This window comes from Aquarana catesbeiana, linkage group LG02 (assembly GCF_042186555.1).
Source record: "Aquarana catesbeiana isolate 2022-GZ linkage group LG02, ASM4218655v1, whole genome shotgun sequence".
NCBI classification, from domain to species: Eukaryota; Metazoa; Chordata; class Amphibia; order Anura; family Ranidae; genus Aquarana; species Aquarana catesbeiana.
The window spans coordinates 660,451,749-660,478,052 of record NC_133325.1 but is presented as its reverse complement, the minus strand read 5'-3'; the positions used below and the strand labels follow the sequence as shown (position 1 = coordinate 660,478,052).

The window sequence follows — 26,304 nt, the reverse complement described above, 5'->3', positions numbered from 1 at the left end:
ATGGCTGAGCATGGCAGGGTATCGCCGAGCATGGCTGAGCATGGCAGGGTATCGCCGAGCATGGCTGAGCATGGCAGGGTATCGCCGAGCATGGCTGAGCATGGCAGGGTATCGCCGAGCATGGCTGAGCATGGCAGGGTATCGCCGAGCATGGCTGAGCATGGCAGGGTATCGCCGAGCATGGCTGAGCATGGCAGGGTATCGCCGAGCTTGGCTGAGCATGGCAGGGTATCGCCGAGCTTGGCTGAGCATGGCAGGGTATCGCCGAGCATGGCTGAGCATGGCAGGGTATCGCCGAGCATGGCAGGGTATCGCCGAGCATGGCTGGGTATCGCCGAGCATGGCTGAGCATGGCAGGGTATCGCCGAGCATGGCTGAGCATGGCAGGGTATCGCCGAGCATGGCTGAGCATGGCAGGGTATCGCCGAGCATGGCTGAGCATGGCAGGGTATCGCCGAGCATGGCTGAGCATGGCAGGGTATCGCCGAGCATGGCTGAGCATGGCAGGGTATCGCCGAGCATGGCTGAGCATGGCAGGGTATCGCCGAGCTTGGCTGAGCATGGCAGGGTATCGCCGAGCTTGGCTGAGCATGGCAGGGTATCGCCGAGCTTGGCTGAGCATGGCAGGGTATCGCCGAGCATGGCTGAGCATGGCAGGGTATCGCCGAGCATGGCTGAGCATGGCAGGGTATCGCCGAGCATGGCTGGGTATCGCCGAGCATGGCTGAGCATGGCAGGGTATCGCCGAGCATGGCTGGGTATCGCCGAGCATGGCTGGGTATCGCCGAGCATGGCTGGGTATCGCCGAGCATGGCTGGGTATCGCCGAGCATGGCTGAGCATGGCAGGGTATCGCCGAGCATGGCAGGGTATCGCCGAGCATGGCCGAGCATGGCAGGGTATCGCCGAGCATGGCCGAGCATGGCAGGGTATCGCCGAGCATGGCCAAGCATGGCAGGGTATCGCCGAGCATGGCCGAGCATGGCAGGGTATCGCCGAGCATGGCCGAGCATGGCAGGGTATCGCCGAGCATGGCCGAGCATGGCAGGGTATCGCCGAGCATGGCCGAGCATGGCAGGGTATCGCCGAGCATGGCAGGGTATCGCCGAGCATGGCAGGGTATCGCCGAGCATGGCAGGGTATCGCCGAGCATGGCTGAGCATGGCAGGGTATCGCCGAGCATGGCTGAGCATGGCAGGGTATCGCCGAGCATGGCTGAGCATGGCAGGGTATCGCCGAGCATGGCTGAGCATGGCAGGGTATCGCCGAGCATGGCTGAGCATGGCAGGGTATCGCCGAGCATGGCTGAGCATGGCAGGGTATCGCCGAGCATGGCTGAGCATGGCAGGGTATCGCCGAGCATGGCTGAGCATGGCAGGGTATCGCCGAGCATGGCTGAGCATGGCAGGGTATCGCCGAGCATGGCTGAGCATGGCAGGGTATCGCCGAGCATGGCTGAGCATGGCAGGGTATCGCCGAGCATGGCTGAGCATGGCAGGGTATTGCACAGTGTTGTGGGGTATTGCAGAGTATTGCGGGGCATTGCAGAGTATTGCACATTATTCTGGGGCATTGCAGAGCATTAGGGATGGCTGAGCATGGATGGATGGATGGCTGGATGTCACTGGTTAGCGCTACTGCCATCCATCCATCCCCCTCTCCGCTCACAGTGTACCGATCGGTACACAGGAGGGGAGGAGAGGAACCGGCGTCATGAGATGACGCTGGTTTGTTTACATGTGATCGCTCCGTCATTTGACAGAGCGATCACATGGTAAACGGCCGCGATCAGCGGCCATTTACCGGGATCCGTGATGAGGACCCGGCGATCACGGATGTGTTCAGGTGCTTGCGCGAGAGGGGAACTCTGGGAAGACGTCATATGACGTGATCCCAGAGTTAAGCAACCGCCCTGCTGCCGTCATTCGGCTATGGGCCGGTTGTAAAGTGGTTAATGGCACCCCACACATCATAAACGGTGTGTGTTTTCACACACTTCAAAAATACATGGTGCCCAGCACCCTGTGGTCCAGGGCAATTTTCCAGAAGGCCCAAAGAATTCTTTCCTCATGTTTCTCGTAGGTAGGGCAGCCCATTGAAATGAATGAGTTGCCCTAGACAGCACGCAGTAGTGTGAACCAAGGCTTAGGGCCCATTCACCCAAATCAGAGCATTTTAGTGAGCAGGCAGAAGTGCACCAGGGAGCGGTATGATGCAGGTTATCACATTACACAGCTCCCTTTTTTTTATTTCACTTCATTCATGTCACCACACAGCAGCGCAGTGCGTTTCACCTGCTGTGCGGTGCCATATTATGAAGCATGTCTGCATTTTAATCACACCTCACTGCTCTGCACCTCCAGGCTGTGTTGAAGCGGTTTTCTGTGTGCTATGTGCCTTAGCAGTGACTAGCATTCTTTCAGTGTGGAAAAATGCCAAATCACTGCTCCAGTGTGAACAGGCCTTTACACACCACTGACCTCTACTCTGTTTGTTACATTCCACTGAACCTGACCTCTGAATTCTGGTTTATATACTATTGATCTCTGAACTCTGCACTACTCATGCCTGTGCTCTGCATTATTTACTCCTGACCTCCCGAGTTACATATTACTGACCCCTAAACTGTACATTACATAGTACTGACCTCCTTAACTGCTGCATTATATATTACTGACCTCTGCACTCCAGGTTACATAATTTTGACCTCTGAACTCAGCACTACTTGCTACTGCCCCTAAACTTTTCAAACCTTCCTTTTTAATGGGGCCATGCTAGGTTATCTCCTAAAAAAAAAAAAAATAAATGATTTCTGTCAATTACTGACAAAAAGGTTACATCAGCTGCGCTCACTATATCAAGTTAACCCATTGGTCCCTTGTTCATGATTATCTGTATAAAACTAAACTATCTGACGGATCTCCTCAGCTTTACTAAAGGGGACTACAGGTCCACAAGAATATCAGAGAGGAATCAACAGGTATATTGATTACAGCTTTATTGAAATACAAAAACAGAAGTACACTTCCAACAGAACAATGAATTAAAATGACAACGTTGCCATACTGGACAGACAGCAGCTGCAGACATGCATTCACTCATTCATAAATAACAAATTCACCCAATCCAAAAGATAATAGGGTATGAGGCACTTTTTGAACAAGCTGCAATGGATGGGAATATATCCAGAACCAGCAGTGGCAGTCCTATGCTCAGAGTATCAGTCTGGAACCCCAAGGAGACATTCTCAGCTAGACCATTAAACATTTGTGAGAATATATAGTTTACTTGTATTGCCCATATCGGGGGTATTTTGTGACCACAGTGCTCATGATTACAAGGCTATAAGATGGATACACACATTAGCCTCCTTTTAAAGTATAAAAGTGGTTTCAAAGATAGCCTTGTTCATGTCCCCCTTAACATAAAGAAGTCTCCATTTACATGACCAGACAGACACTCAGCTGGAACTGGTATGTCAAGTTTTTCCACAATTAATGTGTATTAATTCTGTTTATTTACAAGCACAAATGTAACTCACCACATATGGCCACTGGAGGCCTGTAGAGACACATGACTACTGTACTGAAAAGCTGGCTGCTCCTTAGACAGAACAGGCTCCTAAAAGACATAAAAAGAAGAACAGTCCGACTATATAAAGAACACACAAATAGCAATATCAAAACAAGTTACACATATCTACATTGTTTTTATAATGTTCATGAGCAGTTACCTTACTCCAAGGCACCATTTACACCTGAGCATAGTGTTGCTTGAAGCCTGAAAAAGCACATGAGCTTCCTCTGAGCTACAAGCTTCAGGCGTATTTGGCGCAAGAGACCTTAATGAGAGCACCTCAAAAAGTGTGAAAAAACACATGTATTGCAAGTTTTTTTTCCTAGTTGCTAACTTTCCATTGGTCAAAAAAAAAAAAAAAAACTCTTTAAACCTGCAAAAACCTAAAACATCACTAGTAGAAATTCAGCAGTTGCTCTTTTGCCTAGAACTTTTCTGTCATCTATTTTGCTGTACTGTGTAGATACAAGAAAGCTACCATATTCATGAAGGTGCAAGCTATCACTAGGTAGCAATCTCACCCGTTCCAAGTTCCAGCCCCCTGATAATGTCAATCCAGCGATCCCAGAGGTAGTAGTGGGCTGGATTCTTCTGAGCGAGATATAAAAAAGTAAAGGAATGTTGACATGTAAATGTTGTATCTTGGATTACACTACAGGCTTGATATTCACAGATCCTGTTGTATAGGCTGGTACCTTCAGGTGACTGGACACTGACCAAGCTTTGAAGACTTGTCCCCTGTGTAACCCTGCTGCTCTGTAAGAATCCACAGTAGACTCACTGTAGTAAGCAATACAAAATAATGAGAGGTATATCGAAAATTTCGGCTGAAAGCGGTTTTCGACATGCGGTCGAAAGAAAAGGTGCCGATAATGAAAAAGGGGCAGTCTGCCCCGGGTGCCGCACATTGTAGGGGTGTCATCCTGTCGGCGCAGTCAGAGTCCTCCCCTCCTTGTCACGCAGAGCGGCGATCTCCCTGTGTCACAGGCCGCTGTAACAATGTCCCGCCTCCTGCGATAGACGGCACACTGATCCAATGCTGGGAAATTGAATCAGTGTGACGTGCATCATAGGAGGTAGGACTTTGTTACTGTGGCCGCCAGGCCCGGGAAATTCATATCCAGCTCCGTGACACAGTGGGAGATCACCGCTCTGATCCAGGCCCTGGTGAGGCTGCACCTGACGGACCCTGGTGAGGCTGCACCGATCTCTTGTATCATGTCTGCAGTCTCTGACCATCTCCTGTATCATTTCTGCTAGAAGCGCACCGAATGGAAATTTTGCTAATACTATTAGCAGTTTAAGTAATAAATTGCAGAAATGATACAAGAGATGGTCAGAGACTGCAGACTGCATTTTTCTTGAGCCTTTATTGCACTAAAGGTGCCAATACTGACCAACAATAAATTCATATTAAATTTAAATTGATATTAAATTAAGGAGTTGAATATAATACAATTATATATAAAAATATGAATATTTATTAAAAACTGTCATTTTCGGTTTTTAGCTAAGTGCATCCTGCATTTTCGGTACCAAAATTTTCATTCCGTGCACCTCTACAAAATAACATAAGAACAGAGGGGAGGGTGTCCTGTGTCCTCTACCATAATCCAAGATTCGGCATTTACAGGTAAATCAAAATTCTCCTCATCGTAAACCGTACAATAGAGGACACAGGCTTGACCTTCACAGAACCAGGAAAATTCCCAAGCAATGAAAAAGAATGGTGTGCAACAAGGCAAAGAGAACTGCGTCAACAGGCCCAACAAGTGTCAACAGACCCAACTCAGAGTGCTGCGGCAAGAACTTGGTCATAAAAAGCTGCATCTACATTGGACGTCCACCTAGTAGAACTACAACTTTATCCTACCCTGGACCTAAAATCCCTAAACAAGCACTTTTAAGTTACAAAGTTTTGTGTGGAATCTACAATGTCTATTTCTTCTGTGAGACAAGGGGGAATACCTGGCATCCATAGACATCCAAGATCCTCATTTGCATACTCCTATTTATCCACCTCATCAGAGCTTCCTATGCTTAACAGGAGGAGACAAACATTTCCAGTGCCTGTAAGATGTCACACTGCGCATATACAGCTATGAGGCTGAAGAATCTGCCTTGCATCCACGAAATACAGCAGAATAGATTACAAAATCAAAAAAAAAAAAAAAAAACACAGGGAAGGGGCAAACACCTAGTGCATTACCAAAAATGTATTGGGAAGCTATAAACGCTGAGGAAGTGGGTGCGTACCCGAAACGTGCCAGTATAGTGGGGTGTTGGAGAACGTGTATGCTGCACCACACGGCTTCTTCTTGTTTACATGCTCTCACTTGTTGCACTTTTGTGAGTATTAATTTTTTTTGATTTTATATCTTTCCAATAAATTGTTGGTAATGCACTAGGCGTTTGCTTCTTCCCAGTTTGTTTTTTGTAGTTTTTCCCCCATCTGAGGAGGGCTGCATTTGCCATGCATTCTGGATGTGCCTGTTAAGTCTGATCTCTGAGTGGGGGACCTCTGAGCGCTGGGAGTGCCAAAATGTTCCTAGGCAAAAAAGAAACCCCTGAATGCCTACAGCCAGTTCAGTATCCTTCAAACAGTCTTGTCCTACACATAGTTGCTAGAGTCTACTTCTGCTTTAGGCTGCATTCACACTTGAGGGAAGTATCTTTAGTTGAATCTTTTTAACTACTGTACAGGCATTTTTCAGTGTGTTTTCTTTACAAAAAGTTTTTTTTCTGCCAATGGAAAGCTAGTTACTGGGGGAAAAAATTAGAGTTACGTACCGGTAACGTCTTTTCCAGTAGTCTTTCAGGACAGCCACCATGAGAGATAGTCTCCTCCTCTTCCTCTTAGGAAACACTGCGCCAGCCCATAAATTCTCACTTCCCCCTGCCAGACCTCAGTATATTCCGAGATTACCTCCGGTCAGCTGGGGAGACACAAGAACACATTAATAACATACTATTCCATATCATTATCATGCTGCGTTCTGGTCTTTTGTAAGACCCCCCCCAAAAATTTCGGGTGGGTAACTAGGGCTGTCCTGAAAGACTACTGGAAAAGACGTTACCGGTACGTAACTCTAATTTTCCCCTTTCGTCTTTCAGGACAGCCACCATGAGAGGATAAACGAGCACTTACCAGTTTAGGGTGGGACTACCGCTTGCAATACCTTTCGCCCAAAGGCTTGCTCACTAGCCGACACCAGGTCCACTCTGTAGTGCTTTACAAAAGTGGAGTAGCTGGACCATGTTGCAGCCCTGCATATTTGCTCTGGCGTTGCTCCAGCCCTTTCTGCCTGCGAAGCTGCCATAGCTCTAGTAGAGTGTGCTCTTATACCCATTGGGATTTCTTTCCCTGCCAATGTATAGGCCTGGCCAATGGCTACTCTGAGCCATCTGGCAATAGTGCGTCGAGACGCTTTGCATCCTTTTCTGGCCCCAGAAAACAAAACAAATAAAGAGTCTGACTTTCTAAACATCTTGGTCAGCTCTAGGTATCTAAGGATACATCTCCTTACATCCAAAGAATGAAATTTTAATTCCCTTTCCCCCGAGGGGTTGGGACAAAATGAGGGTAAAACTACCTCCTGACTTCTGTGGAAACCAGAAGCAACCTTAGGTAAAAATGCTGGATCGGTCTTAAAGATGATCCGATCTGGAAAAATAACGCAAAAAGGAGGTCTAACAGATAAGGCCTCAATCTCGCTGACTCTCCTGGCAGTTGTCACTGCTACCAAAAAAACTGTTTTTAGCGTAAGATCCTTTAGTAGACATTCCTCTAAAGGTTCAAAGGGGATTCCCGTCAGGCCCTGCAAAACTAACGATAGGTCCCACTTGGGAAAGGGAGGACCTTGAACCGGTCTTTGTCTAGACAGAGCCTTAAAGAATCTGACCACCCAGGGGTTGGTGGCCAGATGTTTCTCTAAATAAGTACTAAGTGCTGACACCTGACCTTTAAGGGTACTTATGGATAAACCCTTGTCTGCCCCGCACTGAAGGAATTCCAACACAGCTGTGGGACTATGTACCGCAAGGGAGCCTTCTGCACACCATTTATTGAAACGTACCCAGATTTTTTTATATATCTGGCGTGTTTCCTTCTTCCTGCTATTGAGGAGGGTGGAGATTAATTTCTCAGAAAAACCCCTAGCTCTCAGCATGCCCTCCTCAGTAGCCAGGCCGCTAACTGCCATTGGTGAACCTGTGGACAGAGGACTGGGCCCTGTGAGAGGAGATCCTCTCGAGGTGGCAGGAATAAGGGAGGTTCGACCGCTAGCTGCTTGAGTATTGAGAACCAAGCCCTCTTTGGCCAATGTGGTGCTACCAGAATCAGGGACGTGTTTTCCATCTGAAACTTCCTGAGAACTGCTGGTAATAACGCTGGGGGCGGGAAGGCATAGCAGATTCTGAAATGCCAGTCCTGGATCAATGCGTCGACCCCTCGTGCTCCCTCCCCTCTGTTTAGGGAGAAAAAACAAGGGGTTTTCGCGTTGTTTCTTGACGCGAACAGATCTACCTCTGGAGGACCCCACTTCTCTGAGATGAGATTGAAAACCTCCTGGTTGAGGATCCAGTCGCCCTCTCTCAGCCTGGTTCGGCTGAGAAAGTCTGCTATCACATTCTTTTCTCCTCTCAGGTAGACTGCTGAGAGTGAGAGAGTGTGAGTCTCGGCCCAGCTCAGAATGTCTGATGCCAATGCCAGCAGTACTCCGCTCTTTGTGCCTCCCTGCTTGTTCACATAAGCTACGGCGGACGAGTTGTCCGACTGCACCTGTACATGGTGGCCCTGTAGCTCCTTTTTGAAGAACCTGAGTGCTAGCCCGATTGCCTTCAGCTCCTTCCAATTGGACGACCTTCTGAGTTCGTTTCCCTCCCAGGTGTCCTGTGCTACAAGGGAACCCAGGTGCGCCCCCCAACCTCTGCCGCTTGCGTCTGTGGTTACCACCTGAGAGACTGGGATGAACCACAGACGACCCTGCGACAAGTTTGAGACCCTCCTCCACCACCAGAGGGATCTCTTTACTTGGGATGGGACCTGAACCAAGGCATCCAGACTTCTCTGGCTGTGATCCCACACCCTTAGGACAAAGGACTGTAAGGGACGAAAGTGCAGACCTGCCCATTGCACTGCTGGGAGGGTCGCGGTCAAAAGACCCAGGGCCGACATCAGAACTCTTATAGAGACCCGACTGCTGCACTGGAGACCAGCCACTGCCCTGTCCAGCTTTAGTATTTTTTCTCTTGGAAGAAACACTCTCAGAAGTGTTGAGTCCAACTGGTAGCCCAAGTAGGTAATGCGCTGGGAGGGAATCAAACTGGATTTCTCCAAGTTCATTAGCCACCCTAGACCTGTAAGAACTCTTCTTGTAAGCTCTAGATCCCTGACTAACTGCAGTGGACACGCTGCAAACAGGAGCAGGTCGTCCAGGTATGCTATCACTGATATTCCCTGGAGCCGAAGAAAGGCCATCACCTCCGCCAAGACCTTGGTGAAGATGCGGGGCGAGGAGGATAGCCCGAAAGGCAGCGCCTGAAACTGTAGATGTACCGATGTTCCACCTAGATCTACCGCTAGCCGGAGAAACCTCTGTGAGGCTTCTGCTATGGGAACGTGTAGATACGCGTCCTTTAGGTCCAGGGATACCATAAAGCAGTTGCGGGGCAACAGTGTTCTCACTGTGAAAATTGTTTCCATACGGAATCTCCTGTATGTCACTGACTTGTTCAGGGGCTTTAGATTCAGAATCAGTCTGAATTTCCCTGTGGGTTTCTTCACTACAAAGATGTGTGAATAAAACCCCTCTCCCTCCTCGGCTTTTGGAACTTTTAGAACCACATTCTGATCTACCAGATCTCTTAATGCTTCCAACAGAGCCTCGGCTTTTGCCGTACACCTGGGTAGGTGCGTTACCAATAATCTCCGAGGAGGAAGATTCGTGAAATCGATATGGTACCCCCTTCTTATAATCCCTAGGATAAAGCGATTGGGGGATATTGCCTCCCACTGTGGGAGGAAGGCCCCCAATCTTCCCCCCACCATGGTTGGGGAGTCATTGACTTTTACGGGGCTGTTCAGGAGGGCGAAAAATCGCCCCTCCTCTGCCCTTGCCTTTCTGACCCCAGAACTTCCTTTGCCCTTCCGGCTTTGGAGTCTCTTTACGCTTTTGCGGACGAAACCCCTTCTTTGTAGGTGCAGGGGTTTTCCGCTTAACCGGGAAGGATTTCTTCCTGTCTGCTGTGCGGTCTAAGACAGTCTCTAAGCCTGGGCCGAAGAGAAGGTCTCCCGTTAACGGTATGCCGCACAATTTGACTTTAGAGGCGCTATCGCCCGGCCAGGTTTTTAGCCAGAGGGCTCTCCTGGCCGAATTGGCCAGAGCCGCTGATCTGGCCGTCATACGTACTGACTCTGCCGAGGCATCAGCTATGTAGGCGATACCCCGCAGAATCGTAGGGAAGGAAGACAGAATGGTTTCTTTTGCCGTTCCAGCCTCAATATGCTCTTGAATCTTAGAGAGCCAGTGCTCCAGATTGCGAGCCACTACTGTGACAGCCAACACAGGTTTCAAGTTACCAATTGTTGAATCCCACGTCTTTTTAAGGAGAGAGTCTATTCTCTTATCCATGACATCCACCAGGGCCCCCATGTCCTCAAAAGCCAGGTCAGTGTGTCTGGAAACCTGGGAGAAAGCAGCATCTAACTTGGGATTTTTATTCCAGATAGATGTAGGATCATCCGAAAACGGAAATCTCCTCTTTAAGGATCTAGAAAAAAAGGATTTCCTTTCGGGATCCTGCCACTCCTTTTTGATAGGTTTTTCCAGTTCATGAAGTACTGGTTGAAACTTTCTCTTTTGTTCCCCCAAGCCTCTGTACATCTGGTCATGAAGGGTCAGGGGTTTCCTGTCCTCCTGAATACCGAGGGTTGTATAAATAGCCCCTAAGAGGTCCTCTACCTCCTCTAGGGATAATTTATATCTGGAGGATCTCCTGGACTCCCCGTCCTGGTCCTCCCCCTCTGAACCATCCTGGGAATCGGAGGAGGAACTATCTGGCTGTCTTAGTTCCACTCCGGAAGGCCCTGGAGCTTCCTCTGCCCTAACTGAAGTTGCAGGTTGGGCAGGAGCAGAGACCTGCGCCTGAGGCGGGGTTGTATCCTGGGGAGCTGGACTAATGGGAGGTTGAAACCTTTCAAATAAGGCTTTAAATGAAGAAAAGGTGGACGAGAGCTCTTTAACTGAGGCTGCAAGTCCTGACTCCTGTTCAGAGTCCCTCTCCTTAACAAGGGAGTCTATGCACTCCCTACACAAGACCTTTGTCCATGCCTCCCCTAATGTGTCCCTGCAAGAGGCACACCTCCTCTTAGAGCTATGGGTAGACTTAGATTTTTCTGTAGCTTTCTGAAATACAAGAAAGGAAAAACAAACATTTTTGTCACTTTTTTTTTTTTTTTTTTTTTAAAAAACAAGGATACAACCCTGGGAGTGCACTAGACCCTCCTTCATCTATGGGGATCTGAGCCTCCCTCCCCTGACCACCCAGGGTATCTGCCCCCCATGACAGGAACCATACATGGAGGGACAATCCTAGGTAAAGAGTACTTTTCCCCAAGGCACCCTTACCTTAGGAAGGCTGGAGGTAGTGTCCGTTGGTTGAGCATCCGCTTCCGACATGACTTGCAGGTGGTTGCTACTACCGAGTCCAACGCTGCCTGTGCGCGTCCCAGACTCGTCTCCAGCCTGTGCCTGGCTTCCCTATCAGCCCTGCGACCCGGAACCGGAAGCCGCGGGTCAAAGGCAAGCCCCCGCCCTTCCGCCGGAAATGACGTCGCCCGTCGTCCGGCCCGCCTAGTTCCAAAAAGAGAGCGGCCTGTAAAGTATACAGGAAGGGCGGACGCCAGCCTGCTGCAGCCCTGTGACCGCGATAGGGAACCCCCACAGCCTGAAGCTGCGCTCAGCAAGGAAGTGGTGGCCACCGAATCGAGGGGTAAGTCCCCCCCATGCCCATAAGAAGCCCCTGCTCCCATTTACAGGCTCAAAAAAAAAACAAATAACAGCCACAGTCCCCTGACTGAAAAGCCTGGTTCCTTGCACAGTGTCTCCCCACCGGAGGAAACACTAATACTGAGGTCTGGCAGGGGGAAGTGAGAATTTATGGGCTGGCGCAGTGTTTCCTAAGAGGAAGAGGAGGAGACTATCTCTCATGGTGGCTGTCCTGAAAGACGAAAGGGGAAAAAAAATTAAATTTTTATAGGTGCTTCCACTAAATTTTACTGAAGCCTAAAACACTTGAACAAAGTAACTTAAAGAAGCATGTGTACTTTGAGATGCAAGCATCAAGCGACACTATGCTTAGGTGTGAAAAGACAACTGAAAACCATGGGATTTTGGAGCTTTGAGTTACAAAATGCTCAGGTGTGAATAGGGCCTTAAAAACACTGCAATCCACCTTGGACACAGAACTTACCCTGCCAACAACACCTCGACCCCTCACAGTTTCTAGAGTTCCAGAGAGACTGAAAATCCGCCAGTGACGTTCTCTTAGCTGAACAACTTCTGCTCCAAGATTCTCGAGGCGGATGCAGTAACGCCACTATACAGGGTAAAGCAATGATTAAAATGTAATACTAAAAATATCCTATTGAACCAACAATATCTTGTACTATGTGTGTGAGTACAAACACCCAGAAACAAGTCAACTAATAGAAAGAATAGGTATAATGGGAGCTACAATCCCCCCCGCCCCCCATCTTTAAATGCCTAGTTAGGGAATGACCCAGAACAGTGAAAGTTTGGCTGTACTACCTGTTTACTCCAGGCCATTGACTTAGTAACAAATCGAGGATTAAAATGATATCCTCCAATGGCTTACAAAGGTTGTCAGGAACATTTACTTTAGAATGGTAAAACTGAAACCAAAGAGATAATTACCCAATAAACATGTGAATTTTGGGCTTCCTATAGGGAAACAGAGAAGGGAAATGTTAGATTACACACAGTGCATACAATAAACTCTTTTGCATTACATTCTTAAAGCATATTCACTCATTAAAAAGTAGTAGTACTCTCTCAAAAGTTTTCTTTATTACCTACAAGTAAGCTTATAATAAAGCTAATGCCGCGTACACAAGACCGGACTTTACGGCATACTTTGCCCGGCGGACTTTACGACGAACTTTCCGAATGAACGGACTTGCCTACACACGATCAACCAAAGTTCGATGGATTCGTACAGGATGACGTACGACCGGACTAAAACAAGGAAGTTCATAGCCAGTAGCTGCCCTAGCCTCGGTTTTTGTCCATCGGAATAGCATACAGACGAGCGGACTTTTTTCGAACGGACTCGAGTCCACCGGATAGATTTGAAACATGTTTCAGATCTAAGTCCGTCAAACTTTTGATAAAACAAAGTCCGCTGGAGCCCACACACGATCGAATTGTCCGACGAAATCCGGTACACTGGACCAAGTATGCCGTAAAGTCCGATCGTGTGTACGCGGCTTTACTTGTAGGTAAAATTAATATCTCCTAAAATCACACCGCTTAGGAGATGTTCTAGGGAGCAGCGGCCGGTGACATCACCAGCGCATGTGCTCTGAAGGAACAGCATACCCGTGTCGTTCCTTCAGAAATCTGTACTATGAGAGTGACATCATTCAAGCGGCTGAAACCCATCAAACCAGAAGGAAGATGGGGTGAAGATGGAAGCCTCTGTAGAAATGACAGCGCAGCGTTCGAGGGCTGAGTTTCAAGGCAAGCGTTTCATAATGTGCTAGTATGCAGTGTTTTCTTTCTTTCTTTCTTTTTTTTTTTTTAAAAGCCTTTACTACCTTTTTAACCACTTTAGCCCCAGAAGGATTACCCCCCCCCTTCATGACCAGGCCATTTTTTGTAATATGGCACCGTGTTACTTTAACCGCTTCAGCCCCGGAATATTTTACCTCCTTCCTGACCAGAGCACTTTTTGCGATTCGGCGCTGTGATAGTGATTTTGCCCCCCAACTTCTGTTCAAAACAACTAATCACACTGGGATTTTCACCCCACCTTATGTCATAGTGACAACTGCTACCACAACATAAAGCGAAAGAGAATCTCCCAAGAAATATTTCAAATAATAAAACCTGACAGTGATTTTAAAGCTGAACTCCATCTTTACATAGTTTGTTTGGGCCAGCTTGGCCAAAATGAACAATGTCCCTCACTAACATGTGAGGCTGCTGGATGCGTGGTACAAACTCTCTGTAGCTGCGGCTACATACCGCACTATGTTCGAGACGAGATTTCCGGTCTCATACCTGGAACACAGTAGAGCCTATCACAGCAGCGCTCAGCTAGAGTAAGCAATGTATTCCATCAATGAGTCAGAGAGGGGGGCTGATGTCACAACCTCTGGCTCAGCCAATCAGAAGAAGCTTTGTATTCATTGAGGGAATACATCGCTTTCTCTGAATGGCTGAGCGCTGCTGTAATAGATTCTACCGTGTTCCGGGTATGAGACTGGAAGTCTCGGCTCAAAACCGGAACACAGTGCAGTATGCTGTATGTAGCCGCAGCTACATACACTTTATACCGCATGTCTAGCGGCCTCAAATTTTGGTGCCAAGCTGGCCTAAACTAACTATGTAAAGTGTATGAAAAGATGGAATTCAGCTTTAACCCTTCTCTACTCTCAAAAAAAATAAATAAATAAATAAAAAAGGTCTAGTTGGAATTCTTTTACAATGTGTCATCAACCGTGTACAAGGGGAAAAAAAAAAAAAAAACGTTTACTACATTCAACACAAAAAGAAATCTCTGAACACAAAATACTTGCATTATAGCCTCAGAGAGAAGTTACCATTCTGACTCCACTAGTCAGAAGTGCAGCAGTGAAAAAAGTAGAGATTTACTTTTACTAACCCAAAATTATTAGATAGCTTAAGGGTTCAAGGAATTGCAACTTCTTTCCAAGGCTTCTTACACAAGAAATTGGTATTTTGAGGGATTCATTTTAAAGCCAACCCAACACACCACAGCAATTAAAAAAAAATAAAAATCATAATACGGACCCTCATCCCCATGTAGAAGGGGATTACAGTGACCCGAATATGCTCAGTGGTCTCCCTGTGTACATCTGAGAGCTCCAGCCACGGATGATTCTTTTCCTGCCAAGCACGCAATGTTTCCCGCGCTATAAATGGTGGCACTGCAAGAGTGAATTGTCTTAAAATCAGATTTAATTTTAACTTTCATTTCATTTTACCCTGCATAAAAGGAAAGTATTTGTGCTTTTTACCTCTGGTTTGATCATAACTCAGGAATCTCTCAAACAGTTCATGCTGTATGGGTACTTGATCAGTAGAGTTGTATGGAAGTATGTCTTCATGACTTACATAATCTAATCCTTTGTGTAAACAGAACGTAGGAAAGAAATATACATTCAGAATTATGCCAAGTGACAAAGCGTGACAATTAAATATGTAAAGCAATTTTAAGAATGTTGCCAAAAAACATGTTTCAGTTGGTCATTATGACAACCAATTATGACAATATGCCAACAAATACCTAGGAAGCAGAAGCCTCACTTACCAGGAATTGCATACAAAGCTCTGCTATCGTCATGATTCGCAAGAAACGTCACTGCTTCTGTCTGAGACCTCTGTGACTAACAAAAAACAGAAATCAGGATATTTAATTTCTATAAACACACCAGGGCTTACCAACTATTGTACAAAGAGCAATACTGTGCAGTAACCCATGACACCCAGAAGTAAAACAGCTATTGTTTTATATAGTACATTCTACCACAGTAATGTACAACATGAAGACATATAAGATTATAACAATTACATTAAAACACACAGATCAAAAGAGAAGTATGGGTTTGCATTTTTTTTTAATTCATATTTACCTAGGTGGATGCAACATCAGTCTGATGCTCTGTCCCCCGGCGTCTCTACACTGAGAGCCGAGCGATCGAACACCGCTGAACGCTTGGTTCTCAGGGCTCCCTGAGCAGAGAGCTGGTGACTGTCCATCACAGCTCTCTGCTCTGCTCCCTCCTTGCTCACTGGAGCACTGGGCTGTGGAGGGGGCAGCTGGCTCAGGCTTTCAGTGGCTAGCCAAGAGCCTGAGCCGGGTGTTGGTCCAGGATCTGGCGGATCCTGACTCCATGGTCGTGATGATGCTGAGCCTGGACCGACTGACATCAGCAGAAAGTGGACTTCCCGCTCTCTGCTGAAAATAGGTAACAGGAGTGAAAAATGAACTGCACTCCTGTGATCCATAGGAGAAGCACAGCCAAACGAGCTTTGGCTGTACTTCTCCTTTAACCACTTGCTTACTGGGCACTTAAACCCCCCTCCTGTGTAGACCAATTTTCAGCTTTTAGCGCTGTCGCACTTTGAATGACAATTGCGGTCATACAACACTGTACCCAAATTAAAATTTTTATAATTTTTTCCCCACAAATAGAACTTTCTTTTGATATTATGTGATCACCTCTGCGGTTTTTAGTTTTTTGTTTAAAAAATTGAAAAAGACAGAATTTTTTTTTTTTTTTTTTTTTATATTTTGTTATAAAATTTTGCAAACAGGTCATTTTTCTCCTTCGTTGATGTACGCTGATGAGGCGGCACTGATTGATGGCAGCACTGCTAGGTGGCACTGATTGGCACCACTGGTGGGCATTGATAGGTGGCACTGCTGGGCACTATGGACACTGGCAGGTGGCAATGACAGATGGCACTTTCAGGCACAGATGAGGCATATGTGCCTCCTTCCTCTTCAGGACCGATGTCCCTTTGACATAAGCCGGTGATCGGCTTTTTTTTCCTCCTCACTGTCAGTGTGAGGAGAAAACGAAACCGATCACCAAGCTTTTGTTTACATCATGTGATCAGCTGTCATTGGCTGACAGCTGATCACATGGTAAGAGGCCGGGACCGGCCCCTTACTGGGATCATCCAAGTCTCCGTGACTCGGTGATCACAGCGCGCACACCCTGCAGGCCGCGCGCACAGGGGAGGACGTCCCATGACGGCCTCCCGGAAATTGAGGTCCGCGCTGTGGCCGTTATTCGGCTATGGCCCGGACCTCAAGTGGTTAAACACCAATAAAAGCTCAACCTAAAAGCATATAATCAAAAATAAATAAAAATTCACTAATCTCACTACAATCTTACAGTAGATTAACTAAACTTGAAAGCTCCTCCTTGATCATCTAGCTCTGTGCTTCTACATAATGTTATTGCAGTCAAATATTAGAAAGCCCACTTTTTTGGGCTATACATTAAACCCTTTCATGACTAAGGCCTCTTTCACACTGACGATCCGTTCAGGTCCGCCTGTCAGTTTTTTAGGCGGACCTGAACGGACCCTCCATAGATCTCTATGGAGCGTCGGATGTCAGCGGTGACATGTCCGCTGACATCCGACCCTGAGAGGGTGGGATTGTTATGTAGCGCGTTGATTGGTTGTTCCACCGGCGCATATACTCCACCCCCTTTTTACTTCTCTATTTATATCACACTGTTACTATCCCTCTTCAGCTACGAATAAGCATCCAATGATGTGAAACGCGTTAGCAGTTTATTACCCTGTACTCTCCTGTATTTGACTGTATTTTGGATTTTACTTCAATAAAGATGTCCTCATCCCAGAGTGCGGCTATCCAGGATTTCTTCTTACTTCACTGCAACTTAAGCAAAGCCAGCACCTGGAATTAGTTCTCACCAGGGCGGTGTCATCTCAGAACAAGGAGTGTTTGTGAGCTGCATCTGGTGTTTACAAGTTAACATACGTATTTTTTTGCTAGAAAGTTACTTAGAGCCCCCAAACACACACATATATATATATATATATACACACACACACACACATACATATACATACATACATAATTTTTAGCAGAGAATCTAGAGAATCAAATGGAGATTGTTGCAATATTTTATATCACACGGTATTTGTGCAGCGGTGTTTTAAACGCAACTTTCATGAATTTAAAAAAAAAAAAAAACAGTAAAGTTACACCAATTTTTTTTGTATAATGTGAAAGATGATGTTACGCCGAGTAAATAGATACCAAACATATCACGATTTATAATTGCACGCACTCGTGGAATGGCGACAAACTACGGTACCTAAAAATCTCCATGGGCGACACTTTAAATTTTTTTATGGTTACCAGGTTAGGGTTACAGAGGAGGTCTAGTGCTAGAATTATTGCTCTCGCTCTGATAATCACGGCGATACCTCACATGTGTGATCTGAACACCGTTTACATATGCGGGCGCAACTTCCGTATGCGTTTTCTTTGCTGCGCGAGCTCGCGGGGACGGGGGGCTTTTAAAAAAAAAAATTTCTTATTTATTTTATTTTTGTATTAATAAATTGTGTTTAAAAAAAATAAATAAAAATATTTGATCACTTTTATTGCTGTCACAAGGAATGTAAACATCCCTTGTGACAGTACTAGGTAGTGACAGGTACTCTTTATGGAGGGATCGGGGGTCAAAAGACCCCCGATCCCTCGTTTGCACTTCAAAGCATTCAGATCGCCATTTTCGGCGATTCTGAATACTGTATATTTTTTTTTTAAACCGGCGCCATTGGCAGCCGAGTAAACGGGAAGTGACGCCATGACGTTGCTTCCGTGTTTACTATTAGGGGGCTGGAACGAAGCCACTCACGGCTTCGTTCCAGTCTGTCCCTAGCCGCCCAAGGCGGCGGATTGGTCATTGGGCCTCCCGATGGAACGGGAGGCCCGGTAAGAGCGGCGGGAAGGGGGGATGTCCCCTTCCGCTCCTCCGGTATAACAGCTGAGCGGCTTTTAGCCGCATCGGTTGTTATCGCTGAAAAGCCGATCGCCGACTCTAAAAAACAGTACCGGGATGATGCCTGCAGCTGCGGGCATCATCCCGGTATAGCAAACGAAAGCCGAGTATGCACATCTGCGTACGCTCAGGGGGAAGGGGTTAAAGCCCAAATCGTACCGTTTTTTTTTTTTTTTTTTTTAAATTAACATCTGGTAAAGTCATTACATTTTTAAATGTACAGAAGGCCACCAGGTGGCATATTGCATAGAATTTTACAGAAAATTACAGCGCTGCCAAAAGGAAAGGTAAGTTTTAATATCATGTAAAATATGGTTTTTGTAACTATCAATTGTATATGTTATATATTTTTGCTATTCTTTGTCCCACAAAAGTTGAGTTAAGCAAAAACATTGTTAAGAAACCCATGCATGAGAGGAGCTGCAACCAACAGCTACAACCTAAACTAAAAAAATAAAAAAAAAAAAAAGGAAAGAAAATCCAGACCATGGGGATGGCATGTTTTGGGCCTGGGACCCACATCTGTAATGAAAATAGAACAGCAACTCCCCTTAAGAATTAGGTTTTGTTTTTCCCAATATAATTCTGTAAATCATACTTACTATATGGGGACAGTCTCTGGCATCGATTAGTACTTGATAGTAGGTATGAGTTTTGCCCTTGACCTCTTTGGATCCATGAGCTGCTGAAGTCTCTGTCCTGCCAATGCAAGACAACTACTTTTTATATCAACTAAGAGGAAGTGATACATATTAGGATTTCTCTGACATAAAGGGGGAAATTAGCAAAGTTTTTTGTAGGCACAATGCTTGCACAACTCTTCTAAACTTAGAAGATGGAGCAGATGTTACCCCCGATTAACAAAAGGGGCGCAAGCCACTTTGTTAAAGTGTTACTAAACCTACAACAGTAAAAACAGTCTGTATAAGCAGCATGCTTGTGATACTCATTGTAGAACCTAAGGAGTAATCGGCTGCATTGTGTAAAAAGGCTGTTTGATCCCATGTTCTCTGATTCTCCCCTCCTTCCACAGTCCCCAAACCATCTCCTGATAGAACAGAGCCTTGTGGGCACTCTCTACATGCTCAGTTTGGTGTGTATTGCTATTTTTTTTTCCTTTCGTTTTGCGAGGGTGTATGCGATTGGCACAGGGCCAATCAGCACTGTCCAGACAGAAAATCGGGGGTCATGCAGCCTCATAGGACAGTCATAGGAGAATGAAAACCCTTCCTACAAGCTTTCACCAGTGCTTAGCTGGACACTGGCAGAAGTCACAAGACTGCTGATGGGAGAAGGTATTTGGCAGTTAATTTTTTAAAAATAATTGCATTTCCATGTTCTGTGCACTTTGGGAGACCAGATATAGTAAATGCAGGCTCCTGGGTTTAGTAACACTTTAATTAGGAGTGATCTATTCTCTGTTCAGTGGCTGTGACAGACAGGTACAACACACAGCACATTGAACAGAAAGAGCTGGATCCGATCTCACTGTACACCCACCCCCTCCGCTCAGAGTGGAGGGTGGAAAATGCCTCTACATATTTCCTCTGTCAGAGCTATCTGCTATGTGAAATTGCCACACGACACTCCTGAAAGTGTGGCAAAGCTTAGTTAATTCTCCAAAATGTATTTTATCAAAACAAGTTTATTATACAATAAGCATAGGGAGCAAAGTTCGATAAGTATTCACATAGCAGTGTGATCAAATAACTACAAGCTAGTCAGAGGGGGTGAGAATGAGCAAAATAATCAATTATAAACAAATATAACCAAAAAAGAGAATCAGAGCGATGTGTCCTAAGGATTCGGGAGGTTTGGCACTGCCAGACTTTAATTTTTACTACTTTGGCACTGTTGAAGCCTCACAGTTTATGGACCTTATGGTTCCTGACAGTAAAACTCCTCCCCTAGACTCTCTTGCTATCATTAATTCGAGGCTTAAAAGGTTTTTTATTTTTTTTTTTTTAACTTTATTAAAGCATTTTCCATTTTACAAAAAAAAAAAAAATCATACATCTATAAGTTTGGCAGAGGAGGTGGGTACACAAGCCCCCTTCTCTTAGCCAATTTCATTCAGCCCTGTATACCACTTACTACCCTAGCTATATTATACATCCCCAAACCAACACAGTCTCACTTCCATTCCTTTCATTCACCTTTCTTCCACTCGTCTTTTGACCGTTTTCCTTCCCTTTTTCTAATTTATCGTCTCTTTGACTATTTATATGTATATTCTTTTTTTTCTCTCCCCACAGTTTCCAAATCTTATCAAACTTCTTAAGAGCACCTTGTCTAATGTATGACGTTTACTACTTTGCAGACCCATTCTCCACTGGCACTGTTGAAGCCTCAGAGTTTATGGACCTTATGGCTCCTGACAGTAGTACTCCTCCCCTAGAATCTCTTGCTATCATTAATTGGAGGCTTAAAGGTTACACAGGACCACAGCCTTCCAGCCCAATGCCAACTCAGTTTCTCAAGCTACGGTACATGTCCAACTAGGTAAATAGTCATACTCAACTTTGGCAAAATCAATCTGTCTCAGTTTTGTATGGTGCCACATCATGAGCTCTGGTGTAGACAGGGCTAATTTTGATAAGACTGGTGGGAAATGCAAATCTCTTTTGCTTTCTATTAAGGCTAAAAATTTGGGTTTATGAGATTTGCAAATCATTGCATTCTGTGTTTATGTAGACTTCACACCGCGTTCCCAAATTTTTTGGAATTGGGGGTTGTAGTATTCCTAGAAACAATAGCTCACAAATGAGTTATGGCACTGCAGCCTTGGGTACATTGGACCTAAACACATAAGAGCCATGGTTCAAAATCAAGTAGGAGCTATGTGTAATGGACTTCAATTAGTAAATAGTAAAGTCTTCTTGCTTGCACGCACCCCAAAGTTTCAGAAATCTTATTGTACGCTGCAGGACACAGAGCATCTTCATGACCATTACCATAGGGTTATGCCATCACCTTCAGGTGATTGGATGGCCCAGGAGGTAGTGGACTTCATCCCGTCTTGGGCAGAACTCCCCGTTTTCCACATTCCTGGCGAGGAAATTTGACAGGTGTTTTTTACTCAGCCAGCAGAAACTGTCTCCGGTGGAGTGGTATATTCTCCCATAAGTGTTTGAGCCAGCGATGGGGTACCCCAGATATGAACCTTCTGGTGTCCAGGTTTAGTATGAAGCTGAACAGATTTGTCTGTAGGAGCAGGGATCTTTCTCAGTGGATGATTTAGTGACCTTGTGGGGGCTGTTCCTCTAATATAAGTCTTCTAATACCCCCTCAGGTATATCAGCGTGTTAAGCCTGCACCCTCACCCTCAGGTGAAACAAGTAAAGACCCTCACTGATCCACATCATCCCCCAATGTCTCCTTTGAGTCAACCCACCTAAACTTCTTGGGAGTTCCCCCTGGCCTCGTACGTCATACGGTAGAGAAGAACATCCGCATTCACAAATTTCAACCACATCCCTAACGTCAGTTGTTCCCCATTGATCCACCTCCTAGCTACAACTTTCCATACCCCAAAATATAGAACCCTAAGGAACAGCTTGGTGTACACATCCAACTCCTCTTGGTCAAAAATTCCCAGGAGGCATCTCAAGGGGGAACATATATTAGGGAGCTCAAATTTATCCGCTATAAATTCATTCGCTGCACAGGTTTTGATAACCTACTGGGACACCTAACCTGCACAATTTTCTGTATAATGAGCAATGTGTCCATGTCTCATTTACAAGGTGAGCATATTTAGAAGTGGTTCAGACATGAGTGAGGTAGGTACAGTAAAACCTTGGATTGCGAGCATAATTTGTTCCAGAAACATGCTTGGAATCCAAAGCACTCGTATATCAAAGCATTTTTTTTTACAGGGTATAAAAAAAAGAAGAGAGGCACCTCTTAGTGTAGCAATAAGTTGCTAAATGTTGTACCTTCATTAAATGTAACCATATTGCTACACTTAGAGGTGCCTCTCTTCTCTTTTATACTCATTTGTGACATGACGCTACTCTTATATGAAGGCAAAATTTATTAAAACATTTTGCTTGTCTTGTAACACGTTCTCAAACCAAATTACTCTCAAACCAAGGTTTTACTGTACTTGTGAAAAAATAGCAAATAAATATCAACTACCAAAACATTTAAATAGCTGAGAGTTAAGAGGCACCATCTTCCAGAAGAACCAAACTTTAGCAAACGTCACAGGACATATGGTCCAGTTTAGCAAAATAATTTTACCAAACTAACTTTTCTGAGACAGGAGAAGCAACATCTCGATCGTAAAGTCTTGCTTGCCATGGAAACAAAACGATGCCTCTGTATCCAAAGACACTGTGAAGGAAAAGCTGCAACAAACATGTTGAAAAGATTAGTACAAAAGTAGTTTAGTCATTACCCTTACACAAAATTACAAAACTTTTCTTATTTGCACGACTGCTCTAGGTACACTATACACATACATTTTTTGTAATATTTAAACTAAAGTAAAAACAGTTTTATATTGCAGATAACTTTGCTAATCTATAAAAAAACGTCTTTCATATTTTGTGCCATATTAAATCAGATTATTTCAAATACCAGGAAGGTGATGCAATTGTTTTCTTTTTCTGCATTTTTTTTGCACAAATTCCCCTACAATTTTTTATGCAGAGTATATCTATACTTAGGCTCCATGCACACTGGAGCTGATAAACTGCAGTTTATTGGAGTTTGGGCGTTTTATGGATTTTAAGGGGAACCCCCTTTGCCGAAAAAACAGTGTGGGGGTCCCCTCCAAAATGCACACCAGACCCTTATCAGAGTACGCAGCCCGGCCGGTCACGAAAAGGGGTGGGGACATGCGAGGGCCCCCACCCCCCTCCTTAACCGTACCAGGCAGCAAGCCCTCAACATGGGGGTAGGTGCTTCGGAGCAGGGGGGGGGGGGCGCTGTGCCCCCCCACCTCAAAGCACCCTATCCCCATGTTGATGAGGACAAGGGCCTCTTCCCGACAACCCTGGCCGTTGGTTGTCGGGGTCTGCGGGCGGGGGGAGCTTATCGGAATCCAGGAGCCCCCTTTAATAAGGGGGCAACCAGATCCCGGCCCCCCACCGTATGTGAATGAGTATGGGGTACATCGTACCCCTACCCATTCACCTGGGAAAAGCATCAAAAATAAAAACACACTACACAGGTTTTTAAAGTAGTTTATTAGTCAGCTCCGGGGGTCTTCTTCCAATTTCGGGGGGGTCTCTTCCTTCTTCTCCGTGCTCTCCGGTTCTTCTGGCGGGCTGGTCCACTATCTTCTGCTCTTTTGCAGCTCTTTTGCTAGCGGTGGCCCGGTCTTCTCCGTCGTCTTTTCACATAGGGTGGGGGGCCGGGACCTGGGGGCCCCCTTATTAAAGGGGGCTCCCGGATTCCGATAAGCCCCCCGCCCGCAGACCCCGACAACCAACGGCCAGGGTTGTCGGGAAGAGGCCCTTGTTCTCATCAACATGGGGACAAGGTGCTTTAAGGTGGGGGGGGGAGCAGAGCCCCCCCTGCCCCGAAGCACCTACCCCCATGTTGAGGGCATGCGGCCTGGTACAGCTAAGGGGAAGGGGGGGGGGGGGGGGGGGACTCGCTCGTCCCCACCCCCTTTCCTGACCGGCCGGGCTGCGTGCTCAGATAAGGGTTTGGTATGGATTTTGGCCGTTATTTCGGCAAAGGGGGTTCCCCTTAAAATCCATACCAGACCGAAGAGCTTGGTATTGTCTGAGGGGGCAACCCCACGCCAATTTTTTTTTCATTGTGGCGGGGTTCCCCTTCATCCTCAGCACACAAGTTGCACCGCAAGCTCCTCCCACGCGTTACATCACTGACACTTGAGAAAGTCACGTGTCAGTGATGTAACGCGTGGGAGGAGCTTAGGACACAGTCTGCTGAATTCATTGTATCAAGCAGCAGCAGCTTGCACAGCAAGCCTTGTCCTTACAAGCCAGCTGAGATCTGCCTATCTGCATGCCTAAAACAAGTCAGGCACACGTGAGTTTATCACTGTGCTGTTTTGCCTGTGAACTTTTATTGTAACAATATTGCCCAATGTTTTCTCTCTTTGTTTATTTTACATAAAACCACTTGATACTGAGAAAATTACCATTCATTGTGGCTGTGGAAGAAATAGCTCAGAGGGTGAACAGATAAGTGCTGCAGAAGTCCAGATGTCCCAAATTGCTGGGGATTGAGCTGTCGCCTGTTACTTATCCTATCTCATGAATTTAATCATCTATATTTAATCAGATTCTATTGGCACTATTTATCTATTTATACTCATCAATTGTATATGCATTGCACCTTTATAAGCATATAATTTGTTTATTTTTTATTATGGAGGATTCAACACTTATCACAGGGAATGTATCTAATTTGTTTATTTATTGGCACTAATTTGGATTGATTACTATTTGCAAACGCATTTTTAGTATATCTATACACAATTGTTGCTTAGTTTACTTGGGAGCTATTGCACCACTTCCAGTGGATTTGTATAACTGGAGAAACACAGTTTTTAAATATTTGCGATTTTTTTCATATATTTGCGATTTTATGTATATGCGATTTTTTAGCGATTTGGTAGCAATTTTTTTCACATTGGTTTTTTAGCACAAAAGATTCTTTTCTCACACTGATTGAACCTTGTATCAGAGTGCATCAATCTATGTTATATGGCTCAGGTGTGTATGCAGCCTTAAACTTTTCATGCAGGAAACTGAAATCCTAATGACGGTTATCAACTATCTTCTGTTAAGTACAAAACCCCCCTCTATAACAGATAAGGAGAGCAGAAAGCGACTGTAGTCCAAATTAGAAAAGCAGTTTAGGTGGATGACGCTCCATGGATACAGTAGAGTGAGCAAGCCACTCTAACATGGAAAATATTACTGACAGGATCAGCAACTAAAAATAAAAAAGGGATAAAAACCTGGAACTAGGGATGCACCGAATGGGTTTTTTTGGTGCCGAAACCAATACCGAAAATAAATCTTCCTTGATCCCAAAAACCGATACCGAAAGTGACTGTTTTTTAAAAAATATTTTTATACAGGAGATGGTCAGAGACTGGGGACGTGGTACAGGAGATCAATGCCGCCTGCCGGTGCCCCATCATGTTCTGCAGCCTGCCAGTGCCCATGTTCTGCAGCCTGCCAGTGCCCATGTTCTGCAGCCTGCCAGTGCCCATGTTCTGCAGCCTGCCAGTGCCCATGTTCTGCAGCCTGCCAGTGCCCATGTTCTGCAGCCTGCCAGTGCCCATGTTCTGCAGCCTGCCAGTGCCCATCATGTGCAGCCTCCCCAGTGCCTGGTAATGCGATGTCACGCTGTGTGTCAGATCTGAATCGCCGTGCAGCCAGTGTCATCCCGGTACGCCCCTCAGAGTCTCCCCTCCCTCCTCCTCCTCTCACGCCTGTTCTACACAGCCTCTCCAGTGCCTGGTAATGAGCGTCAGGCTCACACGCTGTGTGTCAGAGCTGGATCTGAATCGCCGTGCAGCTGATGTCCCACCTCCTATGACAGACAGCACAATGATTCCTAGCATTGGATCAGAGTGCCGTCTATCGCAAGAGGCGGTCTAGGAGGCGGGACATCGTTACATCGGCTGCACGGCAATTCAGATCTCTGACACACAGTGTGTGAGCGTGACATTCATTACCAGGCACTGGGGAGGCTGTGTAGGACAGAAGTGAGAGGAGGAGGAGGATAGAGGGAAGACTCTGAGGGGCGCACGGGATGAAACATGTGCGGCACCCGGCGGGATGGCCCCGCCCCTTTTTCCAGGACCAGTATCGGCAAGAATTCTCTTTCGGCTTTTTGCCGAAAAGGCCATTTTCGGCCGATATGTTTCGGGTGGCCGAAATTTTGGTGCATCCCTACCTGGAACAAAACAAA

The 26,304-nt window shown here is 45.9% G+C and overlaps 1 protein-coding gene across 1 annotated transcript in view; it reads right to left on the bottom strand.

Moving 5' to 3' along the window:
* POLDIP2 (DNA polymerase delta interacting protein 2) overlaps positions 1–26,304 on the bottom strand; it is a 38,912-nt gene that overhangs the window by 6,459 nt on the left and 6,149 nt on the right. Inside the window, exons 3-10 of the mRNA XM_073616605.1 lie at positions 22,651–22,748; positions 18,999–19,095; positions 15,153–15,228; positions 14,860–14,967; positions 14,633–14,769; positions 12,512–12,538; positions 12,048–12,173; positions 3,541–3,620 (exon numbers count right to left, since the gene is read on the bottom strand). Of these exons, the coding sequence (XP_073472706.1) occupies positions 3,541–3,620; positions 12,048–12,173; positions 12,512–12,538; positions 14,633–14,769; positions 14,860–14,967; positions 15,153–15,228; positions 18,999–19,095; positions 22,651–22,748 (749 nt within the window). The remainder of the gene's footprint in view (positions 1–3,540; positions 3,621–12,047; positions 12,174–12,511; positions 12,539–14,632; positions 14,770–14,859; positions 14,968–15,152; positions 15,229–18,998; positions 19,096–22,650; positions 22,749–26,304) is intronic.